The sequence below is a fragment of the Nicotiana tomentosiformis genome, chromosome 8, assembly GCF_000390325.3.
Source record: "Nicotiana tomentosiformis chromosome 8, ASM39032v3, whole genome shotgun sequence".
NCBI classification, from domain to species: Eukaryota; Viridiplantae; Streptophyta; class Magnoliopsida; order Solanales; family Solanaceae; genus Nicotiana; species Nicotiana tomentosiformis.
In genome coordinates this window covers 40,715,876-40,738,628 of record NC_090819.1, presented here as the reverse complement: position 1 = coordinate 40,738,628, position 22,753 = coordinate 40,715,876, and the positions used below count along the sequence as shown (strand labels likewise).

The 22,753-nt window shown below is 38.1% G+C and overlaps 1 protein-coding gene across 1 annotated transcript in view; it reads left to right on the top strand.

Moving 5' to 3' along the window:
* LOC104093841 (uncharacterized) overlaps positions 1–21,691 on the top strand; it is a 39,995-nt gene extending 18,304 nt beyond the window's left edge. The window contains exons 6-12 of the mRNA XM_009599656.4: positions 5,387–5,519; positions 6,043–6,119; positions 19,847–20,044; positions 20,322–20,511; positions 20,599–20,780; positions 20,940–21,040; positions 21,119–21,691. Of these exons, the coding sequence (XP_009597951.2) occupies positions 5,387–5,519; positions 6,043–6,119; positions 19,847–20,044; positions 20,322–20,511; positions 20,599–20,780; positions 20,940–21,040; positions 21,119–21,254 (1,017 nt within the window). The 3' untranslated portion in view covers positions 21,255–21,691. The remainder of the gene's footprint in view (positions 1–5,386; positions 5,520–6,042; positions 6,120–19,846; positions 20,045–20,321; positions 20,512–20,598; positions 20,781–20,939; positions 21,041–21,118) is intronic.
* Positions 21,692–22,753: the final 1,062 nt, after the last annotated feature.

Below are 22,753 nucleotides of genomic sequence, written 5' to 3'. Positions count from 1 at the left end.
AGTCATGCCGAACTCCCGAATAATTGTGCTGAACTTACCAAACCAAGCTCGAGGGGACTGTTTCAAACTATATAGTTTATAGTGACCTGCGCAATCTGCACACACAACCATTAAACTCCCCCTGAGCAACAAAACCAGGTGGTTGCTCCATATAAACTTCTTCCTCAAGATCACCGTGGAGAAAAACATTCTTAATGTCTAACTGATAAAGAGGCCAATGACGTACATCAGCCATGGACAAAAAGAGACGAACATATGCTACTTTTGCCACGGGAGAGAAAGTATCACTATAATCAAGCCCAAAAATCTGAGTATATCCTTTTGCAACAAGACGAGCCTTAAGCCGATCAACCTGGCCATCCGGGCCGACTTTGACTGCATAAACCCAACGACAACCAACAATAGACTTACCTGCAGGAAGAGGAACAAGCTCCCAAGTAGTAGGGTTAACTTGAAATAGTGGAAATATGTAACTCCTGTGAGAAAACTGAAGAAATAGCTTGAAAAACACTGTTTACAGCAGGAAAACAGAACGCTGTTCTGCGCCGGAACACTGTAGCTCGCTGGAAAATTCCAAAGTTGTCGGAATTTGTCGTAACCAGGATGGATAGACTCGGAATTCTTTTGCGAGCAAGTTGTCCTGAAGAAATGTTTTCAAAATATGGCCGGAAAGGTCATTGTTCATGCCGGAAAAATATAAAAGTGGTCGGAATTTGATTTGAATTAGATGGGTATGCTCAGAATTTTGAGGAGAGCACACTGTCCTGAAGAAGCTTCGCGAAAAAATGGCCAGAATCCTCGCCGGAAAAGTTGTTGCCGGCGCGTGGAGGAGCGTGGCGGCTTTTCTGCCGGATAAAATTTCAGGGGTTGGTCGTAGGAAGGTGATCTACCTCGTGGTGGTGTTGGTTTTAGCACAACACCGACAGAAAGTGACTTTCACTTAGACAAGCCTTAGATCACCGGAAAAATTGCACGATGACTAAGTTCTTTCTTCCCGGTTAACGCTGGAATGACGCACAACGATCTTTTCTCACTAATGCTCTGATACCATGTGAGAAGGCACATGAGAAAATATGTTATTGATATTGGATGATAAATACAATACAAGAGGTCCCAATTTATAGCTATACACTACAAGGAGATATTACTCCTCTTCCAATGTGGGACAAGACTACACTATACATATCTCTAAACTAACAGATTAGATGAATTAAATTTAGCCTCACTAATGTTAAATACTCCATCTTAATCAACAAAACTCCAGTTGGTTTTTCTCTCCACAAAAAGGGATAAAACAAGGAGATCCCCTATCCATGGAGGGAATAAGCAAAATGCTTGACAAGGCAAAACAAATGCAGTGGATTGAAGGGTTTAAGGTGGGCAATAGTGCAGCTACCTCAGTCACAGTATCACATTTATTATATGCAGATGACACTATAATATTTAGTGGGGCAGAGAAGCTACAAGTGCAATATCTGAATCTGACACTATTACTTTTTGAAGCTATCTCAAGGTTGCACATCAATTAGGTGAAAAGTTTAATTTACCCTGTGAATGTGGTGCCTAGTTTGGAAGAATTGGCAGGCATTATGGGTTGTGGCATTGGCTCTTTCCCAACAACATATCTAGGCCTTCCTTTGGGAGCAAAGTACAAAGCAATTGAAGTTTGGAATGGAGTCATTGAGAAGGTAGAGAAAAGACTGGCAACATGGAAAATGCAGTATTTGTCTATGGGAGGGAGATTGACACTGATCAATAGTGTTCTGGACAGTATTCCAACTTACATCATGTCTCTTTTTCCTATGCCAAGCAAAGTTCAGAAGCAACTGGACAAAATTAGATGATCTTTTCTATGGGAAGGTAAGGTCATAAATTCCACCTAGTTAAGTGGTCCAAAGTAGTTATGCCAAAGAACCAAGATGGACTGGGTATTAGAGATTTACAAAAGCACAACAAGAGTCTTCTAATGAAGTGGTGGTGGAGGTATGCACAAGAAACCACGAGCATATGGAAGAAGGTGGTCACAACAAAGTATGGGAAGCTGGACAGTTGGAGCACAAAGCAAAGCAGAGCTCCACATGGAGTGGGGCCATGGAAACATATTAACAATCTGAAAGAGGAATTCTTTCAAGAGGTGTCCTTCAAAGTTGGGAATGGCAGCTCTGTCAAATTCTGGAAGGATAGGTGGCTCCAAAATCAACCTCTAAAAGACTCACACCCTGGCATATATCAGATAGCTATTGAACCTAACTCAACAATAGCCCAGAACAGAGCAGGGAGCATATGGGAACCTCATTTCAGGAGAAACATGCAGGACTGGGAACTTGATGAACTCTTTGACCTATTTAGAATTCTTGAAGGCTTCACAATAAACCCCCAAATCTCAGATAGCGTAAAGTGGGGTAATTTTGCAAGGGTACATATACAATGAAGGCAGGATATAGCAAATTGTGTGCATCAAATGGAATGATTGAGAATTGGCCATGGAAGCATATATGGAGGTCAAAATTACCTACAAAAGTAATGTGCTTCTCTTGGACTGCCCTTAGAGATGCTATCTTGACCCAAGACAACTTATGCAGAAGAAACTTTCAGCTAGTAAATAGATGTTACATGTGCCACAACAACTAGGAATCAGTAAATCATCTTCTTTTGCACTGTCCAATGGCAACAGATATATGGAATATGTTTTTAGCAGTTTTTGGTATCGGTTGGTCTACTCCTCAGAATATTAAGGAAGCTGGTGAATGCTGGTGCTCATGGAAAGTTGACAAAACCATCAAGAAGATCTGGCAAATGATCCCAGCATGTATTTTTTGGTGTATTTGGACAGAGAGGAACACCAGATGTTTTGATTGCATTTCAACTTCCAATAGCCTACTGAAATCTAAGTGTCTGATGAACCTGTTTAGTTGGAAACTTGGAATAACCTTTCCCATGTAAACGATGTTATTCCCCTCTCAGATTTCATTAGCTCTCTTACTATGGCTTAATAGTAATATTTTTGGTTTTTGGTTTTGGTTAACTCCCAGTTATATAGGTTTTTTTTGTATTTAGAGTTAACCAAGGCTTTTGAGTTTGTACTTTTTCTGCATCTTCTTGATGCCTTTAATACAACACATTACTTCATCAAAAAGAATTGCATGTCCATTTGGAATGAATCGTTTCTATTCCAATAGTCTTGTAGGAACCTTGTCTGATGCACCAACTCGCAACCTGATATATGGGGGAAAAATAAGAGGAAGAGAGATAAATGCATTAAGCATTACGTTTGTCAAAACAAAGTGCACCGTGACCTACTTATAGAGTAGAGAACCCTGAACAAGCTAGATTTCGGAGACAATTAGAACTTCATTTCTATGAAAAGATAAGGATAAAATTTAAGATTCTCTTGGGAACCTGTGCTTATGGGAAGGATTACTTTGGCAACTTATGTTTGGGGGGTTTGGGGGGGGGGGGGAGTCTCCTGTTGGATTAGTCGAGGTCTCTGCACGTTGGTCAGACAACTCCGCTTAAAACAATTAATAATTAAAAATAAGATAAACAAACTAAGGTAAGATAAGGATAATCTAATTGAAAAATATTTGAACATAATATAACATCTAAAATATAAATATGAAAATAAATATTAAATATTCTTAAATCTCAAGAAATTTCTGCATCATATGTTTCTTAAAAATACATGTTGAACCCATCAAGGAAAGCCAATCACTTTCTTCTTCAGAGACTCTGGCCAAACCATCATCTTGCCACACTGGTCTCCATCTTTCATTTTCCGAGAAAAGATTTTCATAAAAAACCTACAATATGCTCCCTGATAAATTTTGCTTTTTTTTTTTTGAAAAGGTAAAGGTTTATTAACTGAATACCAAGATGGTACCAGAAAGAAATACAAAACTGCTGGGAATATCCATGCAGTTAATTACAACATTTTCTAAGTAACTCCATAAAGTCCATGTAATGATCCATACTATCTACCATACTACTATTACACCAAAGAAATAGATTATGCAAACACTTATTTTTTATTCTAAAAATATGATCTTTCTGCCCATCAAAGCAAACTCTATTCCTCTCTAGCCAAATAGTCCAGAATACGCACAGAGGTATGGTTCTCCAAATCTGTTTAAGTGCTTTATGTGTCTTCTGATGCTGCCAACCATTCAAAAGGGTCCTGACATTCTGAGGCATGGTCCAAGAAATCCCACATAACTTGAAAAAGAGCTCCCAGCACTTTCTAGCATATCTACAATGCAAGAGAAGGTGATTAGTAGTCTCCAGTTCTTCTTCACACAAATAACATCTGCTACAAAGAACAAAGCCTCTCTTCTGAAGATTATTTTGGGTAAGACAAGCTTCCCAAGCTGCAGTCCAACCAAAACATGCAACCTTTACAGGAGCTTTGTTCCTCCAAATCACTTTCCAAGGCCAATTAGATTCCCAGTGACTTGCATTTTTCCTTAACAAATTATAACAGCTTTTGACTGAGAACTTTCTGTCATTACTAGCATTCCATAATACTGAATCCTTCTTCCACCAATATTCCATCAATTTCAATTCTATCAATACAGTTATATCTCTTATGAGGATTGTCTTGCTTATGTAAGAATTTTGTATTTTTATCTCCCCGTTTTATCCAAAGGCATCTTGATTTTTATTTCCATGAAATTTCCTCAGCTTTAGCAATATCTTCAAGTTCCCTGAGTCTCTTTTGTTGTTATTCTCTTCTTCTCCTTGTATCTCCAAATTTTTATGATCTAACTGTTCTAGTCTTGCCATAGCCTTACCCTTTCTTTCTTCAAGGCTGCCAAACACTTCACGGTTCGACTTTTTGATATCATTCTTCAGCAGCATTAATTTTTTAGCCCAAACAACATCAGGCTGACCCTCTACTTCATAGGAGTTCCACCAATGCTTCAGTAAAATCAGCATGTTCAAACCATATATTCTCAAACTTAAATAATTCTTGCCTCTATTCTAGTCACCACATTCCCATAAAATTGGGCAATGGTCGGAAGCCACTCTTCGAAGGCACTATTTACTTGATAAATTTGAAGTATTCATCCCATCTATTTAAAATAAAAAATCTGTCTATTCTTAATGCACAATGAGTGTCGCTGCCTTAAAACTTCCATCTTTAATTCGAGAAATGATCAAGATAAAATCCTATCTGAAAGTACTGAAAGTAATGTCTGCAATAGTTCATCTTCTTGTATTATAAAATATCTCAAACCTGCATCAGAAATTGCATCTTATGTTGATCAAAACACCATTCTTCCCATGCTTTATTGGCATGAAAAGCTGATAACAGTGTATTGATTTATACTGATACCACTAACAATCTTGATAAGAAGAGTAGCTAACAATCGTCTTATTTATGTGGCAGCACTCCATTTTGGGAGAAGTCGAGGGTATGTCAGCAGAAACAATGTTATTGTTGTGGAGCATGAAGGAGAAGCACAATCCTGATTCCAAATTTAAGTTGTACTTTGATACACTGCCAGAGAAATTTAAAACAGGTTTGTCTCTTTGAAATGATGTTTTTTTCTCGAAATGAATAAGGTATTGCTGGTTTGCAATCCCGTTTAGTATGGAGTTTAATCCTTCCTCTGTACTTGTCTCTGTCTTGTGATCACTTATCGACCTTAGCCCGCTAACCCGTAAGTGTATAATCTACGTGTGTGTGTTTACACGTAATTATGTTTATGTATATGTATGTGTGTGTTTTAGGTGCAGAGTTGGGTTGAAATTGCATGTATCCTTCTGGTTGTACAGATTACCAACATCCTCTTATTATTTAACGTATACCTCTTGCTCCTTCCATCCAGTCTATTTACCCAACCAATGGAAAGAAAGAAAATTCTTCAAGAGTTTGACATGATTAATTAAAGTACAATATGCTCTATATCTCGTTGTTACTTATTTGAAGCCATATTCCTCTATTTTAATGTACTTGCACTTTTCTTATCTTCTTCAGGGGTGAGTTATTGTTCAGCTTCATGTCTTCTATGACATCCTTTTTTGGTCATGTATACTATACAGGTTTGAGTTTTGGGATTGAAGCTATAATGTCCTTAGACGGAACCTTGCTGTTAGAAGAGATTGTCCAAGCAAAAGAGGTTTGAATCTTTAATCCATTTTGTTTTAGGTTGATATGCTGATTGAATCATCGAACAGTAAAGTTCCCCAAAAATTGCATAAACATAATCAGTAGAAAAAGGTCAGGTGTTCTTGTTGCTTCTTTTTTCGATAATTTGATTGTGATAACATATAAGTAAGGTGGTTCTATTTCATTCTTGTGGAAAGAGTAAGATTCTTGAATAATTTCATTCATATCTTTCAATGTCATGTACATGGCTTTATATACAAAAGAGGTTGAGAAGCATAATCACCTAAATCCCATAAAATCCGTGATTGGGATTGTACAGAATCATATAAAATACAAAAAGAATCAGAAATCTAATATTCTAGATTACAACAATTATCCCTAGAATCTTAGAGGATCAGATCTTGATATGAAGAATATTTTCCTGAAATTTTCTAAAATTCGACACTCCCGGTCAAGCTGGTGAATGGATATCTTCAATTCCTAGCTTGCTTATCAGGTCTTGAAACACATTATTTGGCAGTCCTTTTGTTAAAATATCAGCCAACTGATCTTTTGTAGATACATATGGCGTATAGATGAGTCCACTATCTAGTTTCTCCTTAATGAAGTGTCTATCTACCTTAATATGCTTAGCGCGATCATGCTGTACAAGAGTATGAGCTATACTTATTGCTAATTTATTGTCACAATATAGTCTCATAGGTCCTTCCTATCTTATCTTCGAATCATCAAGGATTATCTGTAACCATAACAACTCACAAACTCCCATCGCCATAGATCTGAACTCAGATTATGCACTTGATCTGGGCACAATATTTTGTTTTTTACTTCTCCAAGTCATAAGATTTCCTCCTAAGAAAGTGCAATATCCAGAACTTGACCTTCAATCCACTAATGAACTAGCATAATCCACATCAATATAAGCCTCTAAAACCATGTCTCCTATTTTGAAGAGTATTCCTTTTCCTGGACTTCCTTTAAGATATTGTAAAATCCTGTTGATAGCTTGGAGATGCATTTTTCTAGGGTCATGCATAAATTGGCTAACGACACTTACAACAAAGGCAATGTCCGGCCTTGTACGGGACAAGTAGATCAATTTCCCTACAAGCCTTTGATACGAGCCTTTATCTATCAGAGAATCTTCTGGAGCATTGCACAATCCATGATTATATTCAATTGGTATGGCTACTGGTTTACACCCTAATTTCCCTGTTTTTTTCCGGCAATTCAAGCACATATTTTTGTTGGAAAATAAAGATTCCTTGTTTTGAGTGTGCTACTTCAATTTCCAAAAAATACTTTAACTTCCCAAGATCCTTGATATCAAATTTCTTGCGTAAACAATTCTTCAAATTTTGTATCTCTTCTGAATCATCACCTGTTACTATAATATCATCTACATAGACTAGTAGCACTGTTACCTTTCCTATTTTTGAGTGCCTTATGAACAAGGTGTGTTCTCCTTGACATTGCCGATAGCCTAGCTTGATCATAACCTTTGTAGATCTTCCAAACCATGCACAGGGTGATTGCTTTAGTCCGTAGAGTGCCTTCGTCTTCTTCAGTATACACACCATTCCCTTCTTGCTTTCAAAACCAGGTGGTACCTCCATATAGATCTCCTCATCTAAATCTCCATGTAGAAAAGCACTTTTAACATCAAATTGCTGTAGTTTCCAATTAAAAATTGCAGCCAATGAGATCCTCACTGTATTCAATTTTTGCCACTAGGTCAAGAGTCTCGAAATAATCTATTCCATAGGTCTGTGTGTAACCCTTTGCTACCAAACGTGCTTTAAATCTTTCTATAGACCCATCTGACTTATATTTCACTGTAAACACCCATCTATACCCTACCGACTTTTTCCCTTTTGGTAATTCCACCATTTCTCAAGTTTTATTCTTCTCCAATGCTTCCATTCCACCTTCATAACTTGTTCCCACTCCTTGTACCTAACGCTTCAGACAATATTTTTTGGAATAGGAATTGTGTGGAGGTTGCTGAGAAAAGCTTTATGACTTGTGGATGGGTTTTGATATGTCAAGGAAAGGCACAAAGGGTGTTGTGTGCAGGTTCTGGTTTCTGACTGCAATGGGAAGGTCAAGGTCATTTGGTTGGTCATTTGATTGGTTAGGTTCTTCATGATCAGTTTAGTTTGGTGTTTCTGATGGCTCAACAGGTTCAGGGTAGGTATTAGGAGAAGTAATCCGAGGAGATAATTGCGCTTGAGTAGTTTGATCAGTAGCCTCTTTCTTCTGGAATAAACCTGTAATGGTGGATTATTTTCTTGAATTCCTTTGTCTATATCAGGATTAGGAGACTCAATGTGTTCATTGGGATTTAGAGGCTCAGGTGACTGAAGAGATGGTGACTCATGCAAGGACTTAGATAAGGATTCGACACGGCTAGGAATAGACAAATCAAGTAGTGATAAGTCTAGAAATCCTTCTCCATTCAATTAGGGATGGCAGTGGGGCGGGGCGGTTTGAGGCTTACCCCACAAAATTTCAACCCGCCCCGCCCCGCATAGAAATTTTTCCTATTTTCAACCCGCCCCGCCCCGCACCATTTAAGTTTTCTTTAGTTTTTTTCCATTTGTTATTTTGCTAAAATAAAAAAGTTTAACGTTTCAGTATTTTTGTGGAAAATTTAATTATATTGGGAGTTCGTTACTTTTCCAATATAATAGTTTTATTCCAGTAACAGTTTATTGTACTGTTTCATAAAACTGAAACTAGGAACATCCACTTATTTTAGTAAAAAGTTACATTAACTGGTTGTAATTATTTTATAAAAATATCTGATGTTTTGTAAAATTTTCTTGCAATTAACCTTGATTCAAAAAAGAATCCACTTGTCAAAATACACTTATAATCACACAGGAGAACAAAAAGAAATTAAAAAAGGAAAGAAGGAAAACCTAGATCAATTCGTCAAAAAGAGAGAATAACCAACAAGATAAGGATTGAACTCCAATACGGGTGGGGTGGATTTGTTTCACATTCGTTTGTTATTTAGTTCGATAGCTATTACGGGAAACCAAAAGTTTTCTATAGCAACTCGCCCCGCCTCGCCCCACAATAACATTTCAGAAATTGTAACCCGCTCCGCCCCACCCCACCCCGCCCCGCATAAGAGCTACACCCGCCCTGCCCTGTCCCATTGCCATCCCTACATTCAGTGACTCCCCCTGAATGAAAACATTATTAAAAACAGATTCATTTTCATCAAATGTGACATCGGCTGAAACAAAGAATCTCTTGGTTGATGGTTGGTAACACTTATAGCCTTTTTGAGTAGGAGAATATTCTATGAATACACTTAAGAGCACGTGGATCTAATTTGCCTCTATTATCAGAATGAATGTGAACATAGGTAACACTCCCGAAGATTCTAGGAACCAATTTGCTGGAAACTTCAAAATTCGGGAAGAAACTCCTAAGAGTATCAAGTGGGCGTTTAAAATTCAGAATTCTTGATGGTATTCTGTTACTTCTCTCCGCTATCCCATTTTGTTGAGGAGTATTGACACATGAAGATTTATGAATAATTCCCTCTTTTTGGAAGAAAACAGAGAGGCTTTGATTGAAGTAGAACTTGGCATTATCGTTCAACCAGATTAAAAAAGGTGGGAAGGATATGGTTGCCGGCTGGCATTTGATTTTTGCTTTAACAAATAGATCCACGTTTCTCTCTTACAATCATCGATGAATGACAAACCATCTAGCACTAGAAATATTAGGAATGGAACAAGGTCCCCAAACATCACTATAAATAAGAGAAAACGGAGTCTGACATCTTTTGTTACTTATTGGAAAGAAAACACATTTATGTTTTGCAATTTCACAGTCTTCACAATGAAAAGACTCAACAACCAAATCTTTGAACAAAGATGGAAACGTCAACTTGATTACACGAAAGGACGGATGACCTAAGCGACGATGATAGAGCCAAACTTTCTCTTTATTGGACATGACAGATTCAGACACGAATGAACTAGATAAGGAATTCTTAGTTGTATCTCCACCAATGTGAAAATCTAGAAAATAAAGACCACCTTTCTCACTAGCACGTCCAATCATCTCCTTCGTGTTCTCTTCCTGAAATTGCACAATATGAAGAGAAGAAAGTTACTTGGCATTTGGAATCTTTGGTAACTTTGTGTACAAAAATGAGATTTGCAAATAATTTTGGATGTGAAGAACATTCTTAAGTATCAAAGACTTTCCCAATTGTATATCTCCTTGGCTAGCTACAGTAATAACTGAACCATCGACTATAGTTATTTCTTTATAGCTAGGGCAATGTGAATATGATATAAAGAGATGAAAGGAACAAGTCATATGATCAGTTGCCCCGGAATCAACCACCCACATTGGAGAAAATTTATCTATGATATTAGTAACAAAAGTGGAAGAAATACCCGCAAAGGCCAATGAACAAGTACCTGCCGCAGATGATATCTCCAAAGATTTCAACAATGCCTTCAGTTTGTCAATATCTCCATTATTGAATTCTGGGACTTGTGGACTTTTTTCATCAATCTGAGGGCAGCTATATGTGCTTGCTTCCTTTACGTTTTAGAAAGGTACGAACAAGCTGTGACCGTTTTAGGTAATTTTTCCCATTCAACCGATAAGAGGCGTGAATATGAATATTTTGCAAATCTCCGGTTGAAACTGCAGAGCTATGCTCTATAGTGGCAGAAACATTTTCAGAGGCTGGAATATTTGCAACAATACTCTTTGTGGACATGATTTTCAAATGGTTTCGACCTTTGGGCAGATAAAGAGGACAAATGTGATTTCAGAAGAAAATATAACCCGATGAATGAAAAAATAGGTCAGGAATAAGCCTAAAGCTCTGATACCATGTGGAAAGAGTAAGGTTCTTGAATAATTTCATTCATATCTTTAAATGTCATGTACATGGCTTTATATACATGAGAGGTTGAGAAGCAGAATCACCTAAATCCCATAAAATTTGGGATTAGGATTTTACAGAATCATATAAAATACAAAAAGAATGTGAAATCTAATATTCTAGATTACAATTACCCCTAGAATCTTGGAGGATCTGATCTTGATATGGAGAATATCTTCCTGGAAGTTTTCTAGCATTCAACAATTCTAATGGACTCATTTTATAATGGTTGATAGTATTGATTAGTACATATCAACAAGCATTAATATGGTGGTAAAAGCAAGTTTCATTTGAGGTTCTGACCGTTAATATTAAAACACACTACTTTAAACCCCTCTGACCGTTGACCGAGCATATGTGACAACTTGATGACCGAGTTGGACAAAATACGTGAACTTCACGCGTATAATGAGCGTAAATATAAAAAGTTAAACTAAAAATAATTAAAATAAGAACAAAAAAAGGAAGAGTAAAATATAAAAAAATAAAATAATAAAAAACAAAATATGTCCCTGTTAGTTTACATATATGTACATAATGTAGTCTTGTCCCACATTAAAATAGGAGTAATATGTCCTTGTAGAGTATAGCTATAAATAAGGACCTCTTGTATTGTATTGAGTATCTAATATCAATAACATATTTTCTCCCGTGCTTTCTCACATGGTATCAGAGCAATCGTGAGAGATTTATCGCTGTGCATAAATTCCAGCAACTCCGGGAAGAGAAATCAGTCAACCGGAAGTCTTTTTTTCTGGAAAACACAGGTTTGTCGCAGAAAAAAAAAAAGCTATTTTTCGTCAGTGTTGTGCAAAAACCAACACCACCACGAAGTAGATCGGCCTCCGGCGACCAACCCATAAAAATATCTCCGTTAGAAGACGTCACACGCACCGGCGCATGGGGCCCTTTCCGGTTACTTTTTGGAAAAAAATTTCTTTGGGACAGATTGTTCGCAAGGGAATTCCGAGCCTACCAATCCAGGTTACACCAAATTCCGACCACTTTTATATTTTTCCGGCGTGAACAGTATTTTTTTCCGGCAGCTACAATAAGATTCCTACGACTATAGTATTTTTTTACTTTGTTTCAGTGGATTACAGTTGATTCTTTCTCTTATTTGGTAATAATTTGCAACGATGTCTTTGAGATTTGATGTTTTTGGGTCTAGAAACATGAGTTCTGGAAGCTCTAGTGTTATAATTACCTTGGAACCTTTAATGGGAAATTCAAACTACTTAGCTTGGGCTTCATCTGTCGAGTTGTGGTGTAAAGGTCAAGGTGTTCAAGATTATCTAATCAAACAGTCTAGCGAAGGAGATGAAAAGGCGATAACACTTTGGGCAAAGATCGATGCTCAATTATGTAGCATCTTGTGGCGATCTATTGATTCTAAGTTGATGCCCTTGTTTCGTCCATTCCAGACATGTTATTTGGTTTGGGCAAAGGCTCGTACCTTATACACTAATGACATATCTCGCTTCTATGATGTGATATCGCGGATGACAAACTTAAAGAAGCAGGAATTAGATATGTCTACTTACTTGGGTCAAGTACAGGCAGTCATGGAGGAATTTGAGAAGTTGATGCCAGTTTCTGCTAGTGTTGAAAAACAACAAGAGCAACGACAGAAGATGTTTCTAGTTCTTACCCTCGCTGGACTTCCTAATGATCTTGATTCAGTACGCGACCAGATTTTTGCTTGTGCGACTGTCCCCACAGTTGATGAATTATTCTCTTGATTACTCCGTCTTGCTGCAGCACCAAGTCACCCAGTGATCTCATCACAGATACTTAGTTCATTCTGATATATGGGGTCCTAGTAGAGTCGGTTCAACCTTGGGATTTCGTTATTTTGTTAGTTTTATTGATTGATTATTCAAGATGTACTTGCTTTTCTTAATGAAAGATCGTTCTGAGTTATTTTCTATATTCCAAAGTTTCTGTGCTGAAATCAAAAACCAATTTGGTGTTTCTATTCGCATTTTTCGCAGTGATAATGCCTTAGAATATTTATCTTCTCAGTTTCAGCAGTTTATGACTTCTCAAGGAATTATTCATCAGACATCTTGTCCTTATACCCTTCAGCAAAATGGGGTTGCAGAGAAAAAGAATAGGCACCTTATTGAGACTGCTCGCACACTTCTAATTGAATCTCGTGTTCCGTTGCATTTTTGGGGCGATGCAGTTCTCACAACTTGTTATTTGATTAATCGGATGCCTTCATCTCCCATCAAGGATCAGATTCCGCATTCAATATTGTTTCCCCAGTCACCCTTATACTCTCTTCCACCTCGTGTTTTTGGGAGCACGTGTTTTGTTCATAACTTAGCTCCTGGGAAAGATAAGTTAGCTCCTCGTGCTCTAAAGTGTGTCTTCCTTGGTTATTCTCGTGTTCAGAAGGGATATCGTTGTTATTCCCCTGATCTTCGTAGGTACCTTATGTCAGCTGAAGTCACATTTTTTGAGTCTAAACCTTTCTTTACCTCTGCTGACCACCATGATATATCTGAGGTCTTCCCTATACCGACCTTTGAGGAGTTTACTATAGCTCCTCCTCCACCTTCGACCACAGAAGTTTCACCCATACCAACCGTTGAGGAGTCTAGTGTTGTTCCTCCTAGATCCCCAGCCACAGGAACACCACTCTTGACTTATCATCGTCGTCCGCGCCCTACATAAGGCCCAACTGGTTCTCGTTCTGCACCTGACCTTGCTCCTACTGCGGGCTTGTCTCTTCCTAGTACACCAATTGCACTTCGGAAAGGTATACAGACCACACTTAATCCTAATCCCCATTATGTCGGTTTAAGTTATCATCGTCCGTCATCTCCCAATTATGCTTTTATATCTTCTTGTCCTCGGTTTCCATCCCTAAGTCTACAGATGAAGCGTCGTCTCATCCAGGATGGCGACATGCTATGAGTGACGAGATATCTGCTTTACATACAAGTGGTACTTGGGAGCTTGTTCCTCTTCCTTCAGGTAAATCTACTGTTGGTTGTCGTTAGGTTTATGCAGTCAAAGTTGGTCCCGATTGCCAGGTTGATCGACTTAAGGCCCGTCTTGTTGCCAAATGATATACTCAGATATTTGGGTTCAATTACAGTGATACCTTCTCTCCCATGGCTAAAGTAGCATCAGTCCGCCTTTTTCTATCCATGGCTGCGGTTCGTCATTGGCCTCTCTATCAGCTGGACATTAAGAATGCCTTTCTTCACGGTGATCTTGAGGATGAGGTTTATATGGAGCAACCACTTGGTTTTGTTGCTCAGGGGGGGTCTTGTGACCTTGTATGTCGCTTGCGTCTGTCACTTTATGGTCTAAAGCAGTCTCCTCGAGCCTGGTTTGGCAAGTTCAGCACGGTTATCCAGGAGTTTGGCATGACTCATAGTGAAGCTGATCACTCTGTGTTTTATCGGCACTCTGCTTCAAGTCTCTGTATTTATCTGGTAGTCTATGTTGATGATATTGTTATTACTGGCAATGATCAGGATAATATTACCAATCTGAAGCAGCATCTCTTCCAGCACCTCAAACTAAGGATCTAGGCAGATTGAAGTACTTTCTAGGTATTGAGGTTGCTCAATCTAGCTCAGGCATTGTTATTTCTCAAAGAAAATATGCTTTAGACATTCTTGGGGAGACATGGATGATAGGTTGCAGACCTGTTGACACTCCGATGGATCCGAATTCTAAACTTCTGCCAGGGCAGGGGGAGCCGTTTAGCGATCCTGGAAGCTATAGGCGGCTGGTTGGTAAATTAAATTATCTCACAGTGACTAGACCCGACATTTCTTATCTTGCGAGTGTTGTAAGTCAGTTTATGAATTCTCCTTGTGATAGTCATTGGGATGCAGTTGTCCGCATTATTCGGTATATAAAATCGGCTCCAGGCAATTACTGTTTGAGGATCGAGGTCATGAGCAGATCGTTGGATACTCAGATGCTGATTGGGCAAGATCACCTTCTGATAAACGTTCTTACGTCTGGATATTGTGTTTTAGTAGGAGGAAATTTGGTGTCTTGGAAGAGCAAGAAACAAAATGTAGTTGCTCGGTCTAGTGCAGAAGCAGAATATCGAGCAATGGCTATGGCAACTTGTGAGCTAGTCTGGACCAAACAATTGCTCAAGGAGTTGAAATTTGGTGAAATCAGTCGGATGAAACTTATGTGCGATAATCAAGCTGCCTTTCATATTGCATCAAATCCGGTGTTACATGAGAGAATTAAACACATTGAGATTGATTGTCACTTCGTCAGAGAAAAGATACTTTCAGGAGAGATTGCTAGAGAGGTTGCTACAAAGTTTGTGAGGTCGAATGATCAACTTGCAGATATTTTCACCAAGTCCCTCACTGGTCCTCGTATTGGTTATATATGTAACAAGCTCGGTACATATGATTTGTGTGCACCGACTTGAGGGGGAGTGTTAGTTTACACATATGTACATAATGTAGTTTTGTCCCACATTGCAATATGAGTAATATGTCCTTGTAAAGTATAACTACAAATAATAACCTCTTGTATTGTATCGAGTATCTAATATCAATAATATATTTTCTCTCGTGCTTTCTTACACTCCCCTTTCTCCATCCTCTCCCCCATTTCTTTTTATATTTCTACCGTTCCTCTTTCCCCTTCTTTTCCCACCCCTCCTCCATCGTTTTCTCCCCTTTTTCCTTTCCCGTTCTTCCTCCTTTCCATTTTCATAAACCTCGAATCAATATTTGAAAAAAATATTATTAAGAACCCTTTTATGAAGAGCAACCAACATTAGTGTTTTTGAGATAAATTAGATCTATGGCTATTGTAGTGTTTAATCTGTTTTGGGTAAGGATCGTCTCATGACTAACGGATTTTCAGGTGGTGGAGTTGATATTTAATAGTGGATTTATTTGATGGAGAGACGCTGAATATCTAAAATTTTTTTTGGCAGTTTAAGGTGAGGTGCCGGAGATGCGACGGTTTTGGAGGGTAAAGAGTGGTTGACAAAGGTCTTTGTAGAATTAGGTGGGGTGTACTGTAAAATTATATGGACATATGAGGATATTGAGGAATTTCAGTGGTGATTCATTAGCATCAATGGAGGAAAGGAGTTCAAGGTGGTTCACATGGTTGATTGCAGTAGTGAGTGATGGCGTTGGACAAAAATCTCTGAAGGGGAGATGTGAAAGATGTAAAATTGAAGAATGGTGGTTTTTAGTTGTCCATGGCTGTAGTGTCACTGGTACAGGCAGAAAGCTGAGGTGTTGTTTCTGTTGTGGAAAATAGAGAGAGGTGGTCAAGGGTAGGGGATGAGTGGAGTGAAAAAGAAAAAGAAAAAGAAATTAAATTTTTTTAAATTAAAGAGAAAAAATGATGATGTGTCATAATAAATCTGATGTGGAGGATGATGTGTCATCCACATTGTGCGTTTGAAGAACACGTGAGGTTAGAGGGGTTTACAGTAGTGTGTTTTAACAACTACGAGTGTCTAGATGAAACCTCGTGGAGTATAAGGATCGGGATGACAAAATAGGACTAGTGGAGGTATTTATTAGGCTATTGTGCCATAAAACTAACAAAATAACAAAATCCCAAGGTTGGACTGACTCTACTAGGACCCCATATATCAGAATGAACTAAAAAGAAAACAGACTCTGCATGACTTTCAACACTATGCGGAAAGGAGGCTCGGGTATATTGTCAACATAGTCCCAAAGTCTAGCAAAATCCAACTTCAAATCCCCCATAAACTTTCTAAGAACTATTTGTTTGGCCCTATAAGCAATTGTTCTTCCTACATACAATCCCAAATTCTCTCTAACAAGTTCCTGAATTTCCCAGATCCTCATATAAGGTGCAACAGTTAGCTCTTTTTTGAATTTGTTAGGATGAACTAAAAAGAAAACAGACTCTGCATGACTTTCAACACTACGCGGAAAGGAGGCTCGGGTATATTGTCAACATAGTCCCAAAGTCTAGCAAACTCCAACTTCAAATCCCCCATAAACTTTCTAAGAACTATTTGTTTGGCCCTATAAGCAATTGTTCTTCCTACATACAATCCCAAATTCTCTCTAACAAGTTCCTGAATTTCCCAGATCCTCATATAAGGTGCAACAGTTAGCTCTTTTTTGAATTTGTTAGCAATGTACTTGGAATTGCACAACTTGTTTGTGTTCAATGGTTGACACTTGTGAATAGGATAATATTTTTTCACCATAAAGTCATTAGAATCCCTATCAATACTAGCAAACAACTCCTATCTGCATCTTTTATGTTTACACCTTACCCTTACTCTATGCTTCTCATTGGGTCTAAGCTTTAATTGAACCTTGTACTCAACTGCATAATCAGTCACTGCCTTCCTAAATACCTTAGCATTCTCAAATATCATGCCCAATTCAAATATTGAAACTACACTGTCTGGGTCATATCTAATCTTTGTGCTCTTCCTTCTACTTGGAATGTCAGCACCTGGCTCAAAGTCCACATCCAGCTCTTCACTAGTGTTATCACTTCCAGCATCTGAACTATCTATGAATTCCTCATCACCTCCTAATCTGCCAACATATTTCTGTCGTTTGTTCACCCCTATATCTTCAAAACCTCTATCAATTCCAGCTTCTCCTATTGGTACTCCAGTAGTTTCAGGTTGTTTCTTTCTTTTGCTAGCCTTCTTTTTATTTCTCGTCTCATTTTTATGACTCTCAACTCTTCATCAACCCGACTATCATCCTCATCAGGAATTTCATCAGAAACACCAGCCTGTGACTCTTCAAGTGGAGGCTCTTCAAAAGGCTGTTCTGTATTTATATTATCTGGACCACCTTCACTTGTTGCCCTAGATGACTTATTTAATGAGTCACTACTATCTTTAGTAATTTCTGGCTCACATAAATAGCCAGCTTGGACAACTGTCTCAACAACCTCATCAATAACATGTAAAATATACACATTTAATTCCCCATTAGTACAGTGGCAACCAATATTATATAATTGTTCGTCATTTTTCACCAATACAAATTCTTTACTATTAGGGTTAAAGACATAAAAGCCCCCAATAGTGTGGTACCCCGGCCCCCTTGTATGATAACCAAATTCATAAAGGGAAAAGTGGTCCTGGTTAATAGAAAATTCGTTCACCTCTATATTGGTGACATATTTTGCGTCTGGAGGATCGGTAAAGGTTCCATCATGATGAAAGCGTACAAGAATAAAGGTGTCCCCAGACATACTTTACCCTACATTGACAAAGACGAAGCAAGAAAAAACAAAGGCAAGTCAGAAAGATTCGTAAAAAAAAGAGAGAAAAAACTCGAATATGGGTGACCTTTCAAAACCCAAATTACTAACATGCACCCAAAATAAACAACAAATAACTGAGGATAAACAACAAATGTTGCTTACCGGTATCCTAAGTTGCTCCGACACGGGTGCGGATCTAGAGGTCAGATCCTTTAAGATGGAAATTTTAAAATTCGGGGATACGGATCCTAGAACCGACACGGGTGCGGGGATCCGGCTAAAAATAATTCAAAAATAAAAATAAATATATCTCTAAATTATGTGGAGTACTTACCTATAACTTGTTAAATGTGAATTTCTTCTTTATTCGTGTTTTTGCTACTGTTCTCTTATTTTACATAGTCAAAAGAATCAAAAGCTTAAAAGATTTCAAAGCAAGCTCCACGTATAGTTTTTTGGGATAAAGAAAAACTTGTCCTTTTATGGTCAATTGAAATGTATAAATAAGAGTAAATCAAATATAAAAAGTTAGATAGTGGTGGGCCCGAGACAAATAAATAAGAGTAAATCAAATATAAAAAGTTAGATAGTGGTGGGCACGAGACAAAAAGGTTTGCACACGGTCATGACAGCTAGAAAGCATATCACTCTTCAAGAAAGCATATCACTTTTCAAGAAGAAAGTATATCACTTTTCAAAAAGCATATCCTAATTTGTCTCTGTCTTCTTCGTCTATCTGCACTCGCCTCTTCTTCTTTCCTTAGTCTTCTTCCCCAACAAAACCTTTTCCATGTCTCTGTTTTTTTTATGTATAAAACCTTTTCCTTCTCTGTTTGGTCAACGCACCCGATCTTGTCTGACCGAATCCGACACAGATTCCACACCCTTACCCGTGTCAGTGTCGTGTCGACACGGGTACGGCGCCCAAATTGCCGTGTCCGAGCAACTTAGCCGGTATCAAAAGGAAGACAAACGAATGGAAGCCGATGGATGTGGGAGCATGAACAAGCGATTCAGCCGATGAAAAATCGTCGGGTTAGGGTTTTTTTTTTTTTTTTTTTTTTAACGGACTGATTGAGGTAAAAAATGGGGATGAGTTATTAGTTATTAGGTATAATAACTTTGTGACGGGTCAACCCGATACCCAGGTAAATTACGTGGACAACAGATCCACATGGCATACATTTATTGGGCTGAAATTACACATGGACAACGCTTGCACACGCGCTTTTGTTTTAATATGGGTCGGGATTTTAGTGTTTAAGTGGCACATTAAAGGGCTGGTTAAAATGTTTAAATGGAACGGACTAAAGAATAAGTAGTAAAGTGGAAAGTGGTCTCAACTTTAGGGGGCTGTCGATGTATTTGGCCTTTACATAACAACTAACTAACTAACAATTTGGTTTACGATTAGTATATTAATTTCCTCTACTTATTTGAAAGTTACCAGAAAACGTGAGAACCTAGAGCAATGCAAGTTGACTTGGTGACACTATTTTAGCACTATATTTCTGAACTTGTATTTTGTTTATTCCATGTCCCATTCTCCCAGCATGACTTGAATAATGTTCTTGCAGCACTTGCGTGCACAGTATGATGAATTATTTCCAGCCCTATGCAATGATCACCCGGATGTATTTCCTCCAGAGCTGTACACCTGGGAGCAGTTCTTATGGGCTTGTGAACTTTGGTACTCTAATAGCATGAAAATTATGTTTAATGACGGAAAACTAAGGACCTGCTTGGTTCCGATTGCAGGGTTTCTTAATCACTCGGTAAGCGTATTCCTCCCGACAATCTTTATTCCTCCCTTATGTGGTAACTGTGAAGTCTAATCTTGTGAAATTGCTTGATGTATATGGAGCTGTACCTTTGCTTACTGATTTAAGCTCTTGTGACATACCATCCATGTCCCCAAAAGTTTAAATATCAATAAGTTGGAATATCTTCTTGTGTTGAGAGTTTCGAAGGGTATCAAAACACATTGAAAATCAGTTTCTTCACATAAATTTTGACGTCTTTCTGGATTTTGCTCATTTCTCTTTCCTTCAGAGTTGTCCGCACATAGTGCACTATGGAAAAGTAGATTTCACGACGAATTCTATTAAATTTCCTTTGTCAAGACCGTGCAATGCAGGAGAGCAATGTTTTCTTGGCTATGGGAACTTCAGTAGTTCTCATTTACTGACGTTCTATGGCTTTCTCCCACAACTAGACAACTACTACGATGTGATTCCTCTAGGTAAATTTCTCTATGGTGAAATCTCTTCGTACCTAAGTACAATAAATTCGTTGGTGAGTATTGAACAAGGGCCTGTTTGTGTGGCAGATATTGATGTTGAAAGTAATGAAGGTTTTGCGGACACTGGCCCTACATCTGATTGGACCTCCCATATGATTCGTGGAACCTGGTTCTCAAAGAATCTTGGCATCTTCCGTTATGGTTTACCACCTCCTCTACTGGATCATATGCGTAGATCTCGGAATCCTTTTTCGCAAACAATGAACCTTGTAATCCCTCATAAGTTTCTATGTTACCACTTTTCTTTACCCTGTATCCCTTATGTCTTACTTTCTTCTCAATTTTTACAAGTTCTTTTTCCACTTGCTAATGTCAACTATATATTGTCCATGAATATGCTTCACCTGACATACATATACTCTTTACAGACACCAGAGAACTTGGAAATTGAACTCGAAATACTTAGAGACCTTTGTTCTATGTTCCAAGATATGACGGATGCACTAGGAGATGGTCAACTTGATGACAGGTAACAGACATGATGAACATGTCATTCTAGAGAGATGAACTCCATTGACCTAAGCAATAGTTTATTTTTACATTTCAGGGAAACCACAAGTTGGGATACAAAGCTTGCACTGGATTTCAAATATTTACAGAGGAGGATTTTCTCCTCCATTGTTGCTTCGTGCCAGGCAGGTTGTGAGTTGGTAGAAAGTGAACTGCAAAGATATAGATTGTAGTTTCGTTACGGAAAGGGACAGGCGGTGCTAAGTATATGAGGTTTGGCTTCATAGAGTTTTGTTGTATACATCCATTCTAGTTTCCGCACCAAAGGTCGGACTGAAGCTCAAGTAAAAGGCGACATTAGCCTTTTCTGTCGTACCAATGGAACAATGATATAGTTTTCTCTAACAATGATATAGTTTTCTCTAACAAGAAACCTAGGCAAGTGGTTTGTAACCATCTTTTCTTACTACCAGCTGGTTAAATTTAAGCTCTTATTTGTCTTATTTTTAGGCGACAGAGCCAGTAGAAATTTTTTAATCCTCTCACAATTTTCAGAGTTTACCTGCTATCATCTCAGTGATTCTTAGTTTTCTCATCGGCTCTATTTGGAATCGTGGTATGTTTATGAGAAAAATATTTCAATTTGTAATGGTATATGTTTAATTCTACCTTTTAGCTTGTAAAGGTTTAACAAGAAAGTAAACTTAGGAGAGGAGGCAGAACTGGTTATTTTTAGGCACTACTCCCTTCTAGTGCCTTTCAACTCAAGTAGCATTAATGTTTTTATTAGATTTAGGGTGTGTTTGGTATGAAGGAAAATATTTTTCAATTTTTTCATGTTTGGTTGTAAAAATTGCGCGGGGTATACTTACTTTTTAAAAAAGTTTTAACTTGTATCCACTTTTTAAACAACTTCATGCCTCTTTCTCCTCCTCTTTCTTCGGGTGATATTATTCTTTCTTCTAGATAATATTATTATTTCTATTATTATTTTTCACATAAAGCGAAGCTCTTGGATTCATGAAACTTGGTTTAATTGATGATTTGTCTGGGAAGCCACTATGGCAAAGTTTTGATGAACCCACTGATACCTTCCTTCCTGGTATGAGGATGGACGACGTGAAGTTCAAGTTGACTGCTTGGAATATTACCCAAAAGGACACAAGCACTGAAGTGCATCCTCTAGGAGCTGAAGTTCAGCAAATATTAAACAAACTTCAGCTCCTAAAATGCTGAAGTTTAGCATATACTAAACAAATTTCAGCTCCTAGAATGTTGAAGTTCAGCAATTACAAAACAAAAACTTGAGCCAAAATTGCTGCAGTTCAACAATTATTGAATTGAAGTGCATCCTCTAGGAGTTGAAGTTCAGCAAATAGTAAACAAACTTTAGCTCCTTTATATAGTAGGGGAATTCTACTCTAAGTATAACTTTATAAAAGGTAAAAAATCTTCTGTTTAATTGATTGCCGATTCTACATAGATACATGCCGAGATCTATGCCGTATTATCCGGCCGGTCACGGATATTACGACCTCCTGTTGGCCGTGCTTGATTGCCCGGCGACGCTCTCCGAAGTCCTTCAGGTTTTAGGTCGATCTCGAATCATGACCCCGCTATTATCGAGGGTCGATGATCGCCCCCCTCCCCCCCGTACTCTGACTCGAGGATATCCTTGCTTCGATTTCGATCTTTCGCAATTATATTTCGAGTTTGTTTTACCCTGTTGGAG